This window comes from Ailuropoda melanoleuca, chromosome 18 (assembly GCF_002007445.2).
Source record: "Ailuropoda melanoleuca isolate Jingjing chromosome 18, ASM200744v2, whole genome shotgun sequence".
NCBI classification, from domain to species: Eukaryota; Metazoa; Chordata; class Mammalia; order Carnivora; family Ursidae; genus Ailuropoda; species Ailuropoda melanoleuca.
Window position 1 is genome coordinate 4601357 of NC_048235.1, and position 20221 is coordinate 4621577.

The 20221-nt window shown below is 50.1% G+C and overlaps 1 protein-coding gene across 1 annotated transcript; it reads right to left on the minus strand.

Moving 5' to 3' along the window:
- Positions 1-375: 375 nt before the first annotated feature.
- On the minus strand, positions 376-1776 carry LOC100465205 (beta-defensin 103A). Its single transcript, XM_002929938.4, has 2 exons — positions 1585-1776; positions 376-621 (listed from the first exon to the last, which is right to left on the minus strand). Exons 1-2 carry the CDS (start codon positions 1640-1642, stop codon positions 476-478), a joined length of 204 nt encoding a protein of 67 aa, XP_002929984.1. The 5' UTR covers positions 1643-1776; the 3' UTR covers positions 376-475.
- Between the last annotated feature and the right edge of the window lie 18445 nt (positions 1777-20221).

Sequence of the window (20221 nt, forward strand, 5' to 3'; positions counted from 1 at the left end):
TTCTTTGTAAGTCAGAGGCAGGATCTGCGATGGCCAATGGCCCCCCGGGGGGGGGGGATGGATTAAAGTTTAGAGATGAAGCTGGAAGGGTGACTATATGCCTCGCTGGAGGTCAGCTAGAGCAGAGGCATGGTTGATAGGAAAGCAAAGGGAATATTTCAGGAGGAAAGGGGAGTCCAGTCTCATTGGGGTACGTAATTTGCAAAAGTCATATCTGATTACGCCTGGAAAATAAGTTTAGACCTCCTTGGGCATTCCTCCAGAGAGGATTCTGTGTTTGAATTCAAGGGGAGTCCATGAACGCTTTCTAAGTTACCACAATTTGTAACAACTACCACAATAACCAGAACTTAAAAAGAACAATCAAGCTTCTAATTCTTTTGAAAAAAAAATATTTAATTTGATTTTTCTTCTATAAACTTCCAGGAGGGATTTTCACACTTTACACCGTTCCCATCAGACTTCTGGGCTTTTTTTATTTCTTTCTTCGGCAGCACTTGCGGCCCCCGGAAGAGCAGCGGCCTATCTGCTCCTCCCGCGGCAGGCAGCTGACCAGGGCGCACCGGCCACCCCTTATTTGGCAGTAATACCTCTGCAGGGTGTTTATAATCCCTCCGTTTCCTGCAGGGGAGGAGGAGAACACGGGGGCAGGCTTTAGTCCAAGTCCAGGGCTTGGAGTTCCCCAAACACCTGATCTGGAACCTTTCTTTTATTCTTCCCTTGTCCCTCCCCCCCACTTCTACTTAGGGTCCGGTGGTTAGAAAGTGAGTTCAGTTATAATCCTAGTTGTACACCTTATAGGGATGAACACATACATTTCTTTGCATGAAGAAATGAGAAAACACACGTTATGAAGATACTGCTTCGGATTTGGTAGCTACCAATTTGTAATTTCCTTTATAAATAAAACTATTCTGTTCACTATCCCCAGGGAATTGTTAGGGTTTTTTTTTTTTTTTTAAATCATCTTAGGGTGTTTTCTTTCTTTTCTTTTCTTTTTTTTTTTGTTATCACTTTTTCCTTTTTCTGTAAAATGAGAAGTAAAGTAGAGGAAGGCTGAAGCAAGCAACTGGCCTGTGCTTCTGTGGGCCACAGCTCAGCCATGGACCGCGGTGGCAGTGGGGGAGGGGTGTGGTCAGCGGGTACGCGCAAGCACGCGAGCCCACAGGTGCAGGCGCTGGGGCTGCAGGGGCCCCCAGGGGTTCGCAGCCGCGCAAAGACTTCACCTGGCAACCACTAAAGCTAGTAAGTGGAAGTCTGCACTTCTGATCTCAGAGTAAATCCATCTTCCCTGTTGGGGTTAAAGTTTTTTTTTTTTTTTATCACTTTCTCTATGTCTCATGAGCGGGTAAGGTTCGTCCCTTTCCACAAAGGGGTGGTCTTGGTGAGCTATTTAGTCTCTGAAAAGATCGGGAAAACTGCTTCAAGATCCTTGATGATTCTCACCATTTTGAAAAAAGAAAATGATGACATCTGTTCCCATACAACAAATCTACCTGGTCTAAAGTTCCCACAGGAATGGAGAGGGACTGACTCTGACATATTTCCAATTCCTCCAACCCTGTCGCCTCCCAGCCCCCTTACCTGGAACAGGCATCAAGAACAGCAACGGCAACAGGAGGAGAAGGTAATAGATCCTCATGGCCGACAGGCTTCACGGCGCGCTCAGACTGGATGGCAAGGTGTGCTCGTCCACTTTATAAGGATTGCAGGACACACAGCCACAGGTACAAGTAAGCCGCGGCTGCAATTCCTGTAATAGTACGATGATGACGATATGACGTGTTTTCCGATGCCTCATGCCAGTGTCTCTCACCTCACAGGCCACGCCCACTCAGCCCGAGTTAATTGCGAACCTAAAGGGTGAAGCAAGCCTGATGTGAGCACACAGCTCTCCGGATGCCCTCTAGGCTCCAGGAGCACGTCCAGCTCTAGCTGGGACCTGGCTATCCGTGTAGGTGGCAAAGACCCTCTCCTCTTGGGAGCATTCCCAGGGCTTGTAATTGGGAGCTGCCTCGCCCCCACTGTGGTACTTCTAAGCTATCTTCCTAAAGCCCTAGAAGATTCTGAAACTCAGGTGGGACCGAAGCAGTCCAGCTTTGGACCTATTCAGAATCTAGGTGTAAACTCAGGCTGGTTCACACCTAGAGCCTGCACAGGCATGCCTGAAATAGAGATAAAATGGGATCAGCTTCTAGACAGTAGGAAAGGGAGGAAGAACGGGCTACTCTCCAGAGTCCCCGACCCTATGCTCTTTGGCATGTGATGTGGCCTATAACTTGGGGGAAACATGGCTTACACTTCATCACTGTGTGAAAACTGTCAGATTCATGAGTCAAGGTGTCTCATTCTCCTTCATCAGAGAAGGAGAATGCTGGCATGATGTATTTAGTGGACTGGAACCTCTTCCTTGTTGATGACACTCCCTATACAAATAAGGGGCTTAGGAAGGTACTTTTAAGACTTCTGGTTACTCATGGCTTGGGAGCATTCAAGGAAGTCCAAAAAAAAAAAATGTTGGACTTAAATGTTAAGGAATCCATTAGTGGTTTGTATTTGTCGATAGATTGTCTAATTGGGAGCTGAAGTCACCATGACATTGCCTGGCTGTTGTGTTGCGTGAATGCAATTATAACGATCCACTGAGGTTCCAGGTATATCAGTTCTAGGAGTGTGTGTGCGGGATGCTGGTGCACCCATCGGGGTCTGCAAGCATCTCTGAACACCTCCCATAGATAAACAAGTGCCATATGCTCGGGGCCAGTGCGGTGGAAGGGGGTGAGACGCAAAGAGGGACCAGTTGAGGTTCTTTCTCTCAGAAAGCACCTGTGTAGGTAAAGACAGAAACCACAGAGGGGGGCATTTTGACAAGTGTCATAGTAGGGGTTCTAGCACAGGGGTATGGAAATGCAGATGAAAGGTAATTCACAGTGAAAGGCAGGTTAAATGACTTAAGAAGGGTTTCAAATTGTAGACACTTCATTTTTTTAAAATCAAAATTTTCTCAAAGTTCAGGATTTAAGACAAAGCACTTTTTTTTGGTTTGTTTTTTGTTGTTGTTTTTGATTAGAGAAAGGAGGGGAGAGGGGCAGAGGGTGAGGGAGAGAAAGAATCCTAAGCAGGCTCCATGCCAAGCACAGAATTCCATGCAGGGCTTGGTCTCACGACCCTGAGATCATGACCTGAGCTGAAATCAAGAGTCAGACACTTACTTAACCAATGAGCCACCCAGATGCCCCCAAGCAGGTGTTTTTAAGTGGGGAAGGAAGTGAGTGTGGGGCGGGGCGGGTGTTGGCTGTGCAGACAGCCTTGCTCAGGCTTACATCGGATGAAGAGGGCGGGGTGGGCGTTGTAGGAACGTACAACCCGCTCTCAGCCCAGGTGCGGGGCTGGAGTCAACCAAGCGTCAGGTCTCAGGGGATGATTTACTTTTCCACATGGAAAACAGACGTCCACAATGAACTCTTGGCTTAACTGGTTCCTTCAAAGACTGGAAGGTGTTTCTAAGGCAATGCCACTATTTTAGAAGAGGCTCTTTGGGAATGAAAGCTATTTTTCCTCATCAGCTGATTTGGACGCTGGGCTTGGGGACTGGGCTCTGGCAGTGGCACTCTCCTCACTACAAAATGAATTTTGAGGAGCATTTGAGAAGGTTTCTAAAAGTTATGAATGTGGTAAAAATTCGAATAATGGAAGAGTTAGACAATGTTCTTCCCTTTTCCTCTACCTGGGGGACCCACTGGTAACTGTGGTTTGCCTTCTTTTTGGCTATTATGTATATGTGTATATATATATGTATATATATATATATTTTTTTAACTGTGAAAAATACGTGTAGCCAGTGCAGTCCTAGTAGTTACACATTTCCCAGGTGGTAATGAACACGCGCCTGCGGGGCCTGGTGCGCTAGGAAGAGCGGGTGCTGGTCGCAGGTCCTGGAGCCGTGAGCCCGGAGCTTGGAACCGCAGACCCCACCCACCGACCCGACGCGTGGCCCTGCTGGATTCGCTCTCAGCTCTAATGCGCTTTCCCAATGTTGGTAAAAATCAAGGAGAGACGTCAGTTACTTAATGTTTGTATTAGACTTGCCGCTAATCTTTTTTTTTTTTTTTTTTTAAATTCTGGGTTTGAAAATACGGAGCTGAGATTTGGTTGATGCAGGTTTTGGGTCCGGGGGGCAGCGCTATGTGGAGGGCAGACCACAGGACCCTGGGTTTGGAGAAGGAAGTTTGCGATTTAACTGTCAGCCCTAACACCGAATATCTGAGTTTCCCTGAGGAAGTTCCGTAGCTCTCTGAGCATCTGCGCCTCAGCAGCAAGCAGAGAGAGCAGTGTACGTCCTGCGAGCCCACCGTGGAAGTCCTCGGAGTGAATGCTGTGAAACTGACTGAAAAGGGCAAATTACCACCTGACCTGGGTATTTCCTGTGGGGCCCTCAGGAAGCGTGATCATTGAGGGGATGGTAATACTCAGGCAGCTTAAAGACGATGGCCTGGGCTCCCAGCACGGGAATCCAGGGTATCCACTCCTTTCTTTATCACAGCCAAGCATGGCCCAGCCACTCTCTTCATCCTGTCACCCCCCTGTTGGGTGAGTTACCCAGGCAATGAGAGGCATTATCCCAGCCCTATGGTTGAGAACACTGGGGTGTAGGTTGAGTGACTTGCCCTAGGCCACCCAGATTGTCAGCGGCCATACTATGAACTTCAGGAGCCCCTGCTCCCCAGGGCCCATACAGATTGGCCAAAGGGATGCCTTAGCCGAAGAGGGGAGGGCAGGAGGTGGTGAGACGCTGTACGTCAGGAGGTATCTCCTCTGTGCCTCCAATTCCTACCAGAAAGCCACTTCTTCCATGGTCCCAGCTTCCACCAGGCAGGGCCGCCACAACCTGTTGGGTGCTCCGTACCCTAGGCTTTGGAGAGGAATATAGTGGAAACAGACTGTGTAAAAACACTGCAGGCGTAAAGCAGGGTGTGCATTAAAGCACAAGTGCCAGAGGGGCCCCGGGGCCACGCAGTCGGCTGAGGGTCTTTGCAGACAGCTTTATCAGTGTTCCCTGGGCCTCGGGTCTCAGCCCCTGCTTTTAATATTACCTCCTTCCCCCTTCGGTCCCTCTGGCTCTGGGGACAGTAGTGCCTTTCTGCTGCTGCGAATTCTGAGGCGACTCACCATACATTTGGCTTCTCAGCTTTGTTTAGATAACCGTCTATATTAAATTCTCCCCATTTGAGGTTCTTAAATGTGTTTCAGTTTCTCTGGTTGGACTTTGTCTTCAAAGTCCATGCTTAAACCATCACAGTATTAAAGTTCTGTCCATTCCTGTCCTTGTGATGCTAACGCATTGTCGCCAGCTAGAATGCTGCTTCTCGCTCTACACAGCCCTCCTGAATACCTCATCAGCATCTCAAGGTTTAACACGGAGTGGGGTCTTTGAGGCGGTGGTAGGGGGTTACAAGTCGATGCCAGCTTGCTGTGGCCTCTTGTCTACCTGTTCTCACAATCATATATGCTCTCCCTGTAGGTGTATGTCGGAGTTATCACTGCTATTTAGCTTACTTATTTTTCTACAAAATAATGTAAGCAAGGAAACAGGAACAAGAAAACCTTCCTCCAACTATGTAACCGTAAATTACCTTTTCTTCCAGAAAGGTAGCAAACTGTAGGCCTCGAGTTGGGAACTGCCCATGGAGGTACCTTGTTCTGCCAGTGGATCAGACCGCCAGGGAGGTTTGAAAGCCCAGCTGAGCGCGTAGTCCCGCCTGCCCTGCTTTGTGCCTTGATGTGTTTGCAGAACTCCTGAAGGCATGTGAGCTATGCCTTCCTGCTTTAGAAGATCCTGTCTCCCCTCCAAACCCAAGTCAGAGAGCACTTCTCAAGGTCAGGAGGTGGGCTAGGAGAAGCCGGGGCTTTATTTCACACAGGCTAATTGAGTTGTCTGTCTTCACCAAACCTCCCAGTGTGGACAAATCCTCTGTACCATCCTCAGCAAGCTTTTTTGGCATTTTTGTATCTTGCAGGCATGAACAAAGATCGCTGTCCCTTCGGCTTCCTGCAAATGCCCCTGTATTGTGAACACTTTATTTGCTGTTGGGCTCCATCCCTGTACAATAAAAGGAGGGGCAGACATGTCAATAGAAAGGCAAGGGAGGTGTGCAAAGAAGGGACAAGAGTTGGGCCTGAGGGACCAACCAGGAGTCACAGGACGCCGTTGGGCTGATGGGGTCCACTATGGAGTCAGACACAACTGTCCCCAGGAGCTACCACAGAGGTGGCGAAGCGTAGAGCCAAGTTAGGGAGCAGTGAATAGTCTAGTTTGGACAAGCATGTTGGATAGGTTTGCATTTAATTTGGTAGACAGGCCATGGATTCGTGAGAAACTAGATCTAAGATTTAAATTCTCTAATAGGCTGAGCACCCACTGACGGCTCCTTCAAACACCACTCAGGGGAAGGGTTGAGAATGCTGTGCATACAATGGGGTAACTCCCAAATGCTTGTATTTTAAAGACATTTACATCATCCTCTTGTAAGTGGTGTCAATGATTGGTCTGGGAGCTGAGCCACTGGGAGGTGAGTACTGATGCCCAGGGATGGCCCTGGGTCCCCTGTTCCTCTGCCCCCCCAGCAGCAGTGTGGTTCTCCAGCAACCAGACACAGTCCGGAGGAAGAAGGTCTCAGGAGAGGCACAGCCTGTTTTCTCTGCCCAGGGGCTGTGATGTGGGGAACAAAGCAGAAGGGAATGTAGATAAAATTAAATTTCCTTGTAACCTGCAGCCCATTGACAAACCCTTGAGGCAGGCAGAGCATGACATTCCTCCAGGAACTCCCAACTGTCTTTTTTTTTTTTTTAAGATTTTATTTATTTGAGAGAGAGACAGAGAGAGCATGAACAGAAGGAGAGGGAGAGGGAGAAGCAGACTCCCCACAGAGCAGGGAGCCCGATGCAGGACTCAACCCAGGAACCCCGGGATCATGACCTGAAATGAAGTCAGACGCTTAACTGACTGAGCCACCCAGGTGCCCCTTAGAAACTCCGACTGTGTCAACATTAATGCCTTTCTAGAGGGAAAACAGCCTTAGCTTGATAATATGCTAGGTCTCCAGGATCCTGTGAATCTTCTTTAACACATGAAAATTCTGTTGGAAACTTCCTCTGTCTTTACCTCCCCCAGCTCCTAAGTATATAATCACCACCCCTCACAACCCCAGTGCAGCTCTTCTGCCCATGGGTCCTGTCCCCGGGCTTTAATAAACCCCCGTGCTTTTGCACCAAGAATTCTTTCTTGGCTGTTGGCTCCGAACCCCAACATCTCCACATCAGCCAAAATTCGGACTCAGAGACTTTTGGGGAGGGCAACTGAGCCTAGGACCGCTTCTGTGGTCTTACGCTGGGACTCACCGAGGCCCCGCACGTCGTCCACACACTGAAAACCTCCTGTACCACAATGCTTACTCCTCATTTCTTTATATGCAGAATAAATTACTTCGAAGACATGGTGCTGCTTTTCTAGGTTCTCCACACCCACCAGGTTTTACCTTCACACAGCCATTCCCCACGCTTCCCAAACAGGACCTCTCTAATGCAGCCGGACTCCCGGACTCCCCACCGTTGTCCGTGGTGAGGGGCCATCCCTCAGGGTTTGACTCGTGGGTCTGGCAGACACAGGGATACGCTTAGCTCTGGGCAACGGAGAATAAAAGAAAGTGATTCCATACCCACATTCTGCACCAACTCTCCGCAGAGAGCTCCTGTCAGTGCCTCCTTGGGTCACAAGTGCAAATCCCCCCAAATTACCCTCCTTGACTTTCCTTCGAGTGAGGGCCAGGTTTTCCTGATGCCGTCTGAGAATATTACAAGAACAAGAAGACATGAGAGGCCTCATGTGGTGGAATGGGACCTCTCAGGAGAGCAGAGTCAGAAGACTATGTTGTGTCCAAAGGTGAGCCCTTAGGTAGTGCCTGCTGTATGCAGTGCCGGACGTTCACTGCAGCCAAGTTCTTGGGCTCGCTGAGTGCATCTTCACATTATATCCCGGCTGGGGCTTGAAGGGTGCACCCTTCCACTTATGGTCACACCCAGGTCAGCTCCTAGAGAAAGAGAAAAAGACGTCTTCAGAATGAGTGCAGGTTTGGGGGGGGTGGATGGGGGACTCTTCCTCGTATTTGTCTTTGTAGCTTAGATAACATGATGCTAGCCTTTCTGAGTAAAAAAAACACCCAGATGGTTCAGCGGGCTCAATTTGAGTCATAGATATAGACGACCTGGAAGGGAACAGGCACCAACCCTCTCCCCAGTGGGTCACCATGTTCCAGACTCTCCCTCAAATTTTTGTTATTTGCACCTGTTCTGGCTTCTCCCTCTTGTTCAGGAGGAAGTTTTTCCCTTCCGTGGCTCCCCTCTCTATGCTCTTTGAACCCTGCCTTTTTAAACCACAAACCATTACTAAACCCTTCTACTCTCTTTTCCCACTGGGTCCTTCACTGTACTCCACACTCACAATTCTTCATTTAAAAATAACCTGCGCTTGACCCTTCTTTTCTCCTGAAACCATGACGTCACCCTCTTGTTTCATTCATTACCAAATTTCTCAAAAGAGTGGTCTGGGCTCACATGGCCTCCTATGCCCTCAGCCCATTGCTCCCCAGTTGATTGCTTCCTGGCATCTGTCTCAGGAAATTCCTTCCAAATAGAATCAAGTGTGATTGGTGCCAGCATTTACCCGAGTACTGATAGGAGAGAACAAGGGTGCTGACACCACCAGGCACGGAAGGAGAGAGAGTCAGGCTGACGATGGGACCCCTTTTAGAAGGCTGAAACTGGTTCAGGAATTTGAAGCCTTAGCAGGGATATGATGCTGTGTGCCTTTTCCAGAATCTAAAATCACACGAAACGTGGTAGGGAATGAATCTCCCGACTCCTGAGGGCAAAATCAAGGAGTTAAGTACATAAAAATTCATTTATAAGCCTACCGTACTATCCTCCTACCCATCTGACAACAACATTTTCTTTCCAAATGGAATGGTGTGTGTATGATGCATTACTTTCTGTTTATACTTTTACATTCTAATCAGATTCTTTCACTGAGTTTCATGCTCAGCCCCAGTGAAGCCTCATCACATAGCAACACCTGCCGCCAACCTACACGGTCTGCTAGCTGCTTCCTTGGGAAGGACTTTGAGAGTGTCGGAGGCTCTTACAACTCACCAGTGGGCTGGGGGCTGGGTGCATGAGATGTACCCAAAGGCAAGAGGTGGCGCCCCAGGGAAACATTTTAAAAACATAGGACTTGTGCCACTCTGATGTAATCAGAACTGAAACTTGAAACAAACCTATCAGCTACTGTTGCAATAGGCACTGGGAAAGCATCGGCTGTTTCACACATAAGGACTGGCATCTGCGGAGCGGTTAGTATGTACCAAGCACACGCACATGTATGTGATGGGCTCTTCAGTGCGCTTTTTGTGACAAAAAGGTGTGAGGTCACTATTACAATCTAGATTTTAAGGATAAGGAAAATGAAGCCAAGAGGAATGAAGTAACTTGGGAAAATTCAAGTTTGGAGCCCAGATAGGTCAGGTTCACAGATTATGCTGAGTTAGGATTATACCACTCTGCTGCCTTAGGTCATTATAACAGTGTTTTGTTGGTTTGTTTTAAATTCCGGTTAGTTAACATACAGGGTAATGTTAGTTTCAGGTGTACAATTTGGTGATCCAACACTTACACATAACTATGCTTCGTATCTGTTTTTTGGCCAAAGGTTTCAAGAGTGAGGTTTCCAGTGGAAAAGTGTATGATGCTGTGTGGTGGGAAAGAACGCAACAGGACTGGGGGAAGTGAAGCCAGACCTCACCCACTTGACCCAGACTACAGAGCTGCTTCCAAATTCCCAGACGAGTGCCTCACGGAAGTGGTCACCGTGGCAAGTGTGATGCCAGGGCATCGAGAGAAATGCAAGCAAACGATGAATTTGGCATCTCTATGTCAATCTCCTCTTCCCTATTTAAAAAAAGGTTTTTCCTTCTTTTTTTTTTTTAAAGATTTTATTTATTTATTTATTTATTTGACAGAGATAGAGACAGCCAGCGAGAGAGGGAACACAAGCAGGGGGAGTGGGAGAGGAAGAAGCAGGCTCATAGCAGAGGAGCCCAATATGGGGCTCGATCCCAGAACACCGGGATCACGCCCTGAGCTGAAGGCAGACACTTAACCACTATGCCACCCAGGCGCCCCAGGTTTTTCAGTTGCATACATCAGGAAGCAGAAAACTCTTTCTGTAAAGAACTGTACAGTAAAAAAAAAAAGTGAGGTTTTGCTGATCCTACAGTTTCTGTTGCAACTACTCCGCTCTGTGGGTGTGACGCAAAAGCAGTCAGTCGAAATATGCAAATACATGGGCGTGGCTTTGTTTCAATAAAACTTTATTTCTATAAATAGGTAGCAGCTGGCTGTAGCCAGTGCCCCATGGCTTGCGGGCCCCATTGTGAGGCTAGGAGAGTGGAGGCAACCTCTAAGACAGCCTGTGATGGGCCTCCACCTTCTAGTATTCATGCCCTTGTGCCATCCCCTCCTTGTCCTGGTGGGCTCGCCTCATTGACTCCTTTCAAACACATGGAATAAGGTGGTAGTGATGGATGCCACTTCTGGGGTGAGGTTATAAAAGACTGTGGATTCAGTTTGGGGTGCCCTCTGCTCTCTGCCTTGCTGACTTTGAGGGAAGCCGGATGCCATATTTACAGCTGCCCTATGGAGAGAGGCCCATTTGGCAAGGAACTGAGGGAAACTTTCGGCCAACCCGGTGAGGAACTTAAGTGACTCTTAATCTACTTCGGCTGCGGACCGCGTGAGTGAGCTTCACAAAGCGGATCGTTCTCTGCCGAGCTTTCGGTGGAATTGCAGCCCTGGCTAACAGCTTGACCGGAACATCGTGAGTGCCTTGATCCAGAAGCACCCAGCCAAGCTGTGCATGGTTCCCACGACCCGCAGAAACCCACAGATCCTCAGCATTTGTTGTTGTGCAACGGGGAACTACCACAATGGGTATAGCACAAACAACACAAGACATCTGGAGGCCTGCGTCCTGAGGCCAGGCTTCCTGAGAATGCAGGTTAGCTGCTTGCCCATCTGGACCCTCCAACTCCCCCCGCCTGCCAAAGGGATGCGAGTCATGAATTCCTGAGGTTATTACAAGTCTAAATCCTCACAGTTCATTGAACAGAGTCAGAGCGATATCTAATGAACCAGAAACCCATGGGTGAAATAGAGCCTCCCAACTTATTTTGCTATTAATTGCTGACATTTAAAGGAGTCAAGATTCTGTATAAAAATCCATCTCCCTGGCTTCTTCAGAAAAATATGATGATTTAACCACTGGGGCCCACACTCGTACGTGGGAACGCCAAGGTGTATGCAAAGATCTCTGCCCCTTTACATAGAATAAAAGCCCCTTAAATCAGAACCTCCATTCACTATCTTTCATTGGCTTGGATCACTTCTTCAAAATGCCTGGCTCTGATGGGCTTTAAGGAGTCACATAAGTTACGTCTGATCTTGCTTTGAGATCTTTCCTTTAACAGAGCAAAGGTGTTCTCTCACCTGAAGTAATTTATCTCTGACACTTCTGGGAATCCTTGATTCTCCTTCCATTGCTCCACCTGCCCCCTTCCTCTTCACCCTCTTGCCGTCACTGTACACATGGTTTCTATTTTTCTACATTGCCTGCATTTGGATTCTCATTCATTTGAGTGCCAGGCATTGTCAGCTCATGAAAAAAGCAGTCTATCAAGATAGGTATATATGTACCTGCTGATTTAAACCACCATGACTCAAAATTTATCTTGTGTTAAGGGCATACTTGTGTTTTGTTATAAGCATTTCACAAGATGTATGTTTTAGGAAACACTCTGGCCTCGGGCCAAATCTTGGCTTTAGTACGCTACTTACGTACACACGCATAGCTCACAACACCTGCGCAGACTTGCACATCCAGCCATGGAACGTGTCCACCTGACGACAACCTATAAAAACTCGGGGGGGGGTAACAAAAATATCTAGACACATGTTGTCACATGTGGTCCATATTTTAGAACAATAACTTTGATCATGGCCTGGATTTTAATTCTCCTGGAGACTGACGTTTGGAGACCACCCATCCATTGTGTTCATAGTGCTGTGAATATCATGGTCCACTGAGCAAGAGAGACTCGGTGGCCAGGATGGGGGCTGCTGCTTTCCAAAGGGGTGAGATTTGCTTCTGTCCAGTTGGGTCCCTGTAGGCTCTTGGGAGCTAGATTTTCTTCAAGAGAATTAGTGCTCAATGTCACAGGCTGCCTTGTTCTGGTCCCTGAAGTTTCTATTAAATGTCCCACTTTCCTGACTTTGAGTATTTCCCTCTTTCTTGGAGAGATCTGGAAGCTCCAAGTATCAGCCTGTAGACCCACTACAAAGCCACGCCCACTTTCTCAACAAGTAAAAACTATTTTGTCTTCATTTCAGTCTAACTGCAACGGCCTGTCTTTCCCTAGAACCCTCCTCTAAATCTGTATCTTTTCCTGGTCTCTTTGCTCTGCTGCTGCGGACTGAGCTCAGTCCTTCTCTGTCTTGCTCTTGCTGTCTCTCTGCCTCCTTTTATCTCTGTCTCTGTGTTCTTGTGTCTGTCCTTATCCATCTCTCACTGTGCTCTGTCTTTAATTGTTGAGTGTGTGAGTGTGAGTGTGTGTGTGAGTGTGAGTGTGTGTGCGCACATGCCCATGCATGCCTACACTGCCTGGTGGTCTCTCTACCTGTGCTTTTGAGGACGATGCAGTGGTCTCCGGTCTCGGGGTCTCTCCACACCAGAGATCTCTTCTGGACTGGCTACAGTGTTCCCAGCTCTTAGGACCATCCTCTGCAGCCAGGCAGGGAACCCTTCGTCCTCTGGCCATCAGGTGCCTCCAAGGCTCTCTTGGGAGAGCGTGACCAGCACACAGCCCTGCTTCTGTCAGCAGCCTTGCCACAAAGCTGTGGAGAGACACATCCATTGAAGATTCATGGGGAATAAATAACAGAGACATGAATCGACCCTCATATTTTATCCCTCAAGCTCTACCCACTTCCACACAAGCAGGAGCTCAGAGACGGTCACTGGCATTTCTCCATCCATTGGAGACAGTCTCCTACAAAGAGAAAAGCCCTTTTCTCTAGTGTGAGATCTATTTCTATTTTTACTTCTACAGGGCAAATAAACAAGGAGGCTGTTCATTTTCCTACGCCCTATTTTATTTGCTCTTCTTTGAAGGTCCCAACTCCTCCAGCCCACCATCCTCACGTTCTCCAGGAGGACATCATCATTTGCTTGGATCCTACCTGGAAGAACCCAGCTTCACTTCCTGGGATATGAAGGGAGGGGAAGGCGATCCTTAATGCTCCCAGAGAGCCTCAAGGTGGAACAGGACAGAAACCAAATGCTCCTTTGTTGAACAATGGGTTCCTGACTCTTCCGGAAGTGAGAAATACCTTAGCAATTAGGGAACTGTTTCCTTCCTCACTCCGAGTTAAGCCTGTGTGGTCCTCAAAACCCAATGTCTGTTCTGAGGAGCTGCACGTCCAACAGGGTCAGGAGCCGAAGACAGAGCTGTAGTCACCCGCTGTGCAGGCACTCACAAAGCCGGCCTGAGGTGTGGGACCACCCACACCACCCTTACAAAGCCCAGCCCTTCCCAGTTTAATGTTCTCTGGAGCACGAGGGTCACCAGACACCCCTGGTTGTCCTGCTGCCGCCCAAGGGGCCACTCCAGCTTGTGCAGGTGAATGGAAAGAGGTGGTGGATGAAAGAGGGACACCTCTCCCTATAGGTGGGATTGGGGGAGAGCCTGAGGGTGGGCTGAAGGAGAACAATCTTGGTGCAGGGGCTGAGGCTGGAATGGGAGGTACACCCTGGGGTAAGACCAACTCCCTAAAGGATCTAAGCAAAGGGAATTTCCTTCTAGAATGTGGGGAAAACATTAATTTACCAGACTTTAATTTTTTGCCTTTCTTTGATAAGATTTCCAGGAACGTGAGTAAAATATTGTTTGTACCGGAAAGCTCTGTTTTCAGAGTGTTGGGGAGTGTGTGTGCAGGACCGCTGGGGAAGTGGAGAATCCTTGAGGTCCACCGCGATCCCTCTCTGTGTGCTTGTGGGGCGAGGGCATCACCAGGGGCCACGGCCAGGAGGGCTTGGCCATGACCCTGCGCACAAGGCCATGGTTGTCAGCTCTGAATGCACAATAGCTTCACCCAGTACCTTCACAGAAACAGCTAAGGATCCTGTCAGCTCCCTGCAGTGGTTCCTGGGGCATAATGAGTCAGTGTGACAAGCTGCCACTGCGGCACTGGGAACCAGGCTCTAGAGGAAGATGATTTCTTAAGGGTGAGGACACTCCCAGGCTTGGGGACAGACCTCACTGTCTGTACTCCAGGTTCCTCCCTGTGGCCAGATAGCAACAGCGATCAAGTGAAATGTGCAGCTTTTCCAGTTGCTTCGGTCATGCTCACCTGTGACAGGTACCACGCCTGGCATCAAGCACCACCCCGAACACCCTGTCTGTGAGTCACTGTGACTCCGCGCTCAGTCGGTCGGGCGGGCCTGAATTCCAGGGAGCTAGGGGCTGCCTCCCGCACGGCCTGGTCTGCCGGGAAAGGGCTGGACCTCCCCTGCCTCGGTTGTCCTCCCAGTCGTTCTGGCTTCGGCAGGCTTTGCTCACACGGAGGGAGCTGTGTCAAGGGACACCTCCTCATTACAGCAAGAAGGATGGAGAGGCAGAGCCAGTCTGGGAAGCCTTCCTTGCAGGAGTCCTTCAGCTCCAGCAGCATTCCTGTCTCTAGGTGCTAGTGCCCACCCTGGGCCACGCTGGCAGAGTCTGCGGTCTCGCTGGCCGCTGCTCACTCCCCTCTGCTGCAGGGGTGGAGCCAGCGGGATGCGGGGCGTGGGAGCAGAGTCCCCGAGCCTCTCTGCATTCTAGTAAGGGCTGGTAGGATCACCCTTGCAGGTATCACGGATTCATCCTTAACTTCCTTCCTTCACTTCTTCCTCTTCCCTTCCTCCCCGTGCTCCCCGGACACTCACTCTTGCACTTGTCATGTCCTGTCACCGTGTTCCATCTGCTTTGGGAGCCAGCTCCTCGCTGTAGGAGGCCCCCGGGGCCAGCTCACCCGGCTCCACCACGTTCGAATCTTCCTTCTTGCCTCTTTGTGCGCTTGCTGTGCAGACCCCCATCCCATGGCTGTGGCCGGAGAGCTGCAGCCCTGCCCCGCTGCCCTGGCGGGGCGGGGGGGTTCTTTTGCTTGCTCCCACCCCTCCCCCTCTGCTGCCTGAGCTGCAGACAGGATGCCTACACCGGAGGAGTCCCAAGGTAAGAGCGGGCTGCGGTCCGCTTCTGTGGCTGGCTCAAGCTGGAGTCTCTGCATCTCCAGTTCTTTTCAGGTTTCCAAGTAAAAAAATGCAGACAGACAATGGACTCCAACGTGTCCGTGGATGCTCAGGTGGAAGGATGAGGTGGGCTCAGGCTAACACAGGACGGGGAGAGGGAGATGCTTCAGAGGAAAGCCCATAACTCATTTCCTACCTTGCCCACGCCTGGGGTTACAGGAGCCTTGGCAGAACCCAAGACTCCTTCCCCAGAGTCGCCCAAACGGCCAGAGGAGGAGGCACGGACAGCATCCCCTCCTGCTCCTTCATTGGCTCTGTGCTCTCGGGCGTCTCTTCACTCGGTGAGTGTGAGTTTCCTCCTCTCTAAAATCCGGGCGACGAGGACACCTCAGTGCAGATGGCAGGTGTAATACAAAAGGCCACTCGTAACACGTGGTCTCCTACTATCCCTGCTAAGACCACACCGATCCTCCCATCAGTATTTATGGAGCTGGAAGGAACACTGTGCGGACACTGCTTCCACTAGATTTTATAGGATGAAGAAATGAGGTGGAGGGGAAAGGGCCCACCACTGACCTGTCACCAACTCGCTACATGACCCCAGGCAAGCCTTTGGAACCTCCAAATAATACACCCCACTCTGCAGGCTCCCCGGGAGATCAGAACAGAACTTCCTCCCTGAGAGCTGTGTGGCTCTGGGTGAGTCGCTTCACACCTCTGAGCCTTAGGCATCTCATCTGGTTTATGGGCACACTCACACCTACTCCCCAGACGAACCGAGGGAGGTGCCCGAGGGACCCTGAGCACGGGAGCTGGCGCCTAGGAGCTGTCAGGGTGGCGCTGGCTGGGGTACCTCGAGCACAAACCAGGGTCCCTCAGCATTTACCATGAGAGTTCTTCTGGACCTGGAACAGGCAGACCCAGCCTGAGTCATGCATCCCCCTGGGCCCCAAGCTGATGCTCTCTGGACCCTCCTCTGGGAGACCGTGGGCACCGCTCTTCATAGCCAGCCCCTCCCCTGCATGAATTCTCAGACTTCACCAGGGCAGGCATGTGCTTCCCTGCAGAGGACCCATGTGACTGTCTCCTGTGTAGTCAACTGGGGATAACCCGCAGGTGGGTACCACCGGCCTGGCATTCAGCGAGGAGGAAGCCCGCAAAGCACAGGTTCATCTGGCATCCAGCCATGCTGAGAATGCTCCAGATTGCAGACGTGCCTGCCGTTCGTGGTTTCTGAGTCTGGCTGATGCTTCCTTCTCCCTCCAGTGAGGGACGTAGCCCAGGACCATGGGAGGATTTCTGACCTCCCGGGGCTTTTGGTTTCCTCAGCTGCTGAAGTTCATACTTGTGCTGAACTAGCTTCTTTCTCAGTTTTATGGAAGAGGATTGCCAAGGCGGTTCCAAAGGAGTAGTTTTATTTTTTATTTTTTTTTTTAGATTTTATTTATTTATTTGACAGAGATAGAGACAGCCAGCGAGAGAGGGAACACAAGCAGAGGGAGTGGGAGAGGAAGAAGCAGGCTCACAGCAGAAGAGCCTGATGTGGGGCTCGATCCCTTAACGCCGGGATCACGCCCTGAGCCGAAGGCAGACGCTTAACCGCTGTGCCACCCAGGCGTCCCTCCAAAGGAGTAGTTTTAGTATGTTGAGCGATTGCAGCAAATTGTTTAAGTGTATGGCCTGCAGCTTTCCAAAAGGATGCTTTAAAAGGCTGTTCTCGTTTGTTTGGTTAGAAACCCATTCCATCCCCGTATTGTTGCATTGCCCCCGCAGACAGGTGATATTTAGACGGTAGACAGTCACTCTGTGGGAGCGGGGCTGCCCGACTCTGCCCAGTGTGAGGACACAGGGTTTGGCCCGAGAGACTGTCAGTGACATTAGTGTGCTTGTCTCCCGTGTGGGCTTGTCAAGGCACAACATCTCACCTTCAGAGGTAGCGAGGGGACAAGCTTCTCACCTTGGTTTGCAGCTTATCCGCGCTGCTTGGCAGAGTTCCACTGCTCTTTTATACGCCAGTTACTCCTTTAAACGGTGGGTTTTCCCTGGTGCCCGAGGCAGCAGGATCTGTTCCAGGTCCCAGCGTTAATTTGGTGTGTTCGTGGGGGAGGTGCGTTCGTGGGGGAGGTGCGTTCGTGGGGGAGGTGCGTTCGTGGGGGAGGTGCGTTCAGCGTCTTCCTACATTGCCGTCTTGAACTGCGAGCTAAACCAAGCTCAGCTGCTTTGATTCTTCCTTCCAGTGTCTTCCCACGACAGTACGCTGTCTTTCAGAGGACATGTTTTTTATTAAATGATCTCTCTTTTTTTTGTCTAAGCTTCTATGGCCGAGAGACAGGGGACAGCAGGCGAATGCTCTTGTGGGGACTCAGGATCCAGGAGGACTCCGTAGGCATCTCAAGCCCTTGCTCGGTGCCTCCTGCTGCCCACAAGGGGAGCTGCTAACCCCCCTGAAAAGGAGTGGGCTCCCAGCTCAGTTGTGAGGCAGAATAACCGAGCAGGGCTAGCAGGCGTTCTGTCCCACTCCCTGGCCCCCTGCCTTTCTGAGGCTCCTGACGGCAGAGGGTGCTCAGCTGGTCACTCTTGGGGGGTTGAAACTCCAGCAGACAAGCAGCAGCAGGAAGCAGGCAGGCTCTGCTTTCATTCCTCACAGTTCTGGGGCCGGCCTGCCCCCTCCCCAAAGAAGAGGGCACGGGTGACACTTGAGAACGGTCCCGATGCGTTCAGCGGATGCCCGCAAACCTGTCATGGTATTATAGGGCAGACATGAAAGAGACACTGTAATTTCACTAACGCCCAGAAACGCAGGCTAGAGGGCTTGGTGATTCCGGCTGCCTTGTTCTAGGCGGATCCGATTCCCTTTGGCGACTTCGTTGGACCCGCGCGAGCCGCTGGGCACCCGNTAGGGCAGACATGAAAGAGACACTGTAATTTCACTAACGCCCAGAAATGCAGGCTAGAGGGCTTGGTGATTCTAGCTGCCTTGTTCTAGGCGGATCCGATTCCCTTTGGCGACTTCGTTGGACCCGCGCGAGCCGCTGGGCACCCGTGCGAGGAGCCTGCGAGGATCCAGTGTGCAGGATCCGGTGTCCAGGACCCAGTGCGAGGACCCGGTGGGAGGGGCCGGTGTGCAGGAGCCAGCGTGAAGGCGCGGAAGGCGGCAGCGCGCCCTCTAGGGGTGAGTTCTGGTGTCGACGGGCTGCCACTAGCCCGGTGGGTTCGGGCTTGGGAAGAACAAGTGGGGTTTTCACTTGTCTTTACAGGACATGTACGGCTGGATACGTCCAAAAATTACCATGGAGATGAGGTAGTTTGTTCAGCATTTCAGACAGGCCGAGCAAGAACCTGCGTCCAGGTCCTCAGGCGCATCTAGTTGTGTGCGGAGGGGCCCCGGCTCCTGGGGGCCGCGGAGGACACCCCGGACACGGCGCCGTCCTCCCGCTCTTCCTTGCTCTCACCTCATGGGTGTCCCTCTGCGCCTCAGCAGACCCTCCAGGGGTCTGCTCTGTGCCGGCGAGGCTGCGGGTGTCCCTGCGCTTATGACGGTGGGTACATAGCCTCATCACGTCCACACTTCCCTTCGAGAAAGACAACAGTTTCCGCACTGAAGGCCACACTGGGCCCCATTTCTTTTTCTTCCTTCCTTCCTTTCTTTTTTTTTAGGTTTTATTTATTTACCTGAGAGAGAGATTGCGACCATAGAGGGAGAAGGAGAAGCAGCCTCCCCGCTGAGCAGGGAGTCCTACGTTGGGGCTGGATCCCAGGACCCCAGGATCATGACCTGAGCCCAAGGCAGACGCTTAACCGACTGAGCCACCCAGGCGCCCCTCTTTTTTTTTTAATATTTTATTTATTTATTTTAGAGAGAGAGAAAGTGCAAGGTGGGGGAGGGAGCAGGACAAGCAGACTCCACACTGAGCATGGAGCCACTGTGGGGCTCAATCTCACTACCCCAAGATCACAACCTGAGCCAAAATCAAGAGTCCACAGCTTAACTGACTGAGCCATCCAGGCGCCCCAGACCAGGCCCAGTTTCCACTAGAAATCAGAGGGGGAGACAACCACGAGAAACTATGGACTCTGGGAAACAAACTGAGGGCTTCAGAGGGGAGGTGGGTGGGGGACTGGGATAGGCCAGTGATGGGTATTAAGGAGGGCACGTACTGCATGGAGCACTGGGTGTTATACACAAACAATGAATCATGGAACNCCAGAGATGGGTATTAAGGAGGGCACGTATTGCTTGGAGCACTGGGTGTTATACACAAACAATGAATCATGGAACACTACATCAAAAACTAAGGATGTACTGTATGGTGACTAACGACAACACAAACAAAATTTCCCCATCCCACCAACACTGTTACCGTTCATTCAAGTACTAGCTATAGCCCAGAAAAATATAAAGCGTTTTAGCACCCAGTAAGCTCATAGGGGATTGTACTTGTAAACAGTTATCTTTCTTATCCTGAAAGGGGGGAATATAAGGAAGTCTCAAGATCAAAACAGTCCATTTCTGTGATATTTTAAATTATGTTTTGGGCTAAAAATTTCTATATTTGTTTAATTCCTACTCTTTAAAACTTATAAAATATTGACAGAAAGAGGATTATAATAACAACCTTAAGATATAACACCACTTATTATACTCCTTTTGACATTTTGCACTATTCTCTGGATTTTTCTTTAAACATCACTGTATATACATTTTTTACTAGTTTTCTAACTTTGAATTTTTAATGTGAATCCAGGTCACACTTCCAATATAGTCTCTAGTAAAATTTTTTAAAAACTCTTCAAAAAACAGAAAAAGAACATAAAAAACAAAGAGTGTTTATA

What these genes read in the sequence shown, in the direction of transcription:
- LOC100465205 (XM_002929938.4), bottom strand. Translation starts at nt 1,642, where the DNA reads ATGAGGATCTATTACCTTCTCCTCCTGTTGCCGTTGCTGTTCTTGATG. An exon ending in GTTCTTGATGCCTGTTCCAG is followed by an intron (nt 622 to 1,584) that starts GTAAGGGGGCTG and finishes CCTCCCCTGCAG; the next exon opens with GAAACGGAGGGATTATAAAC.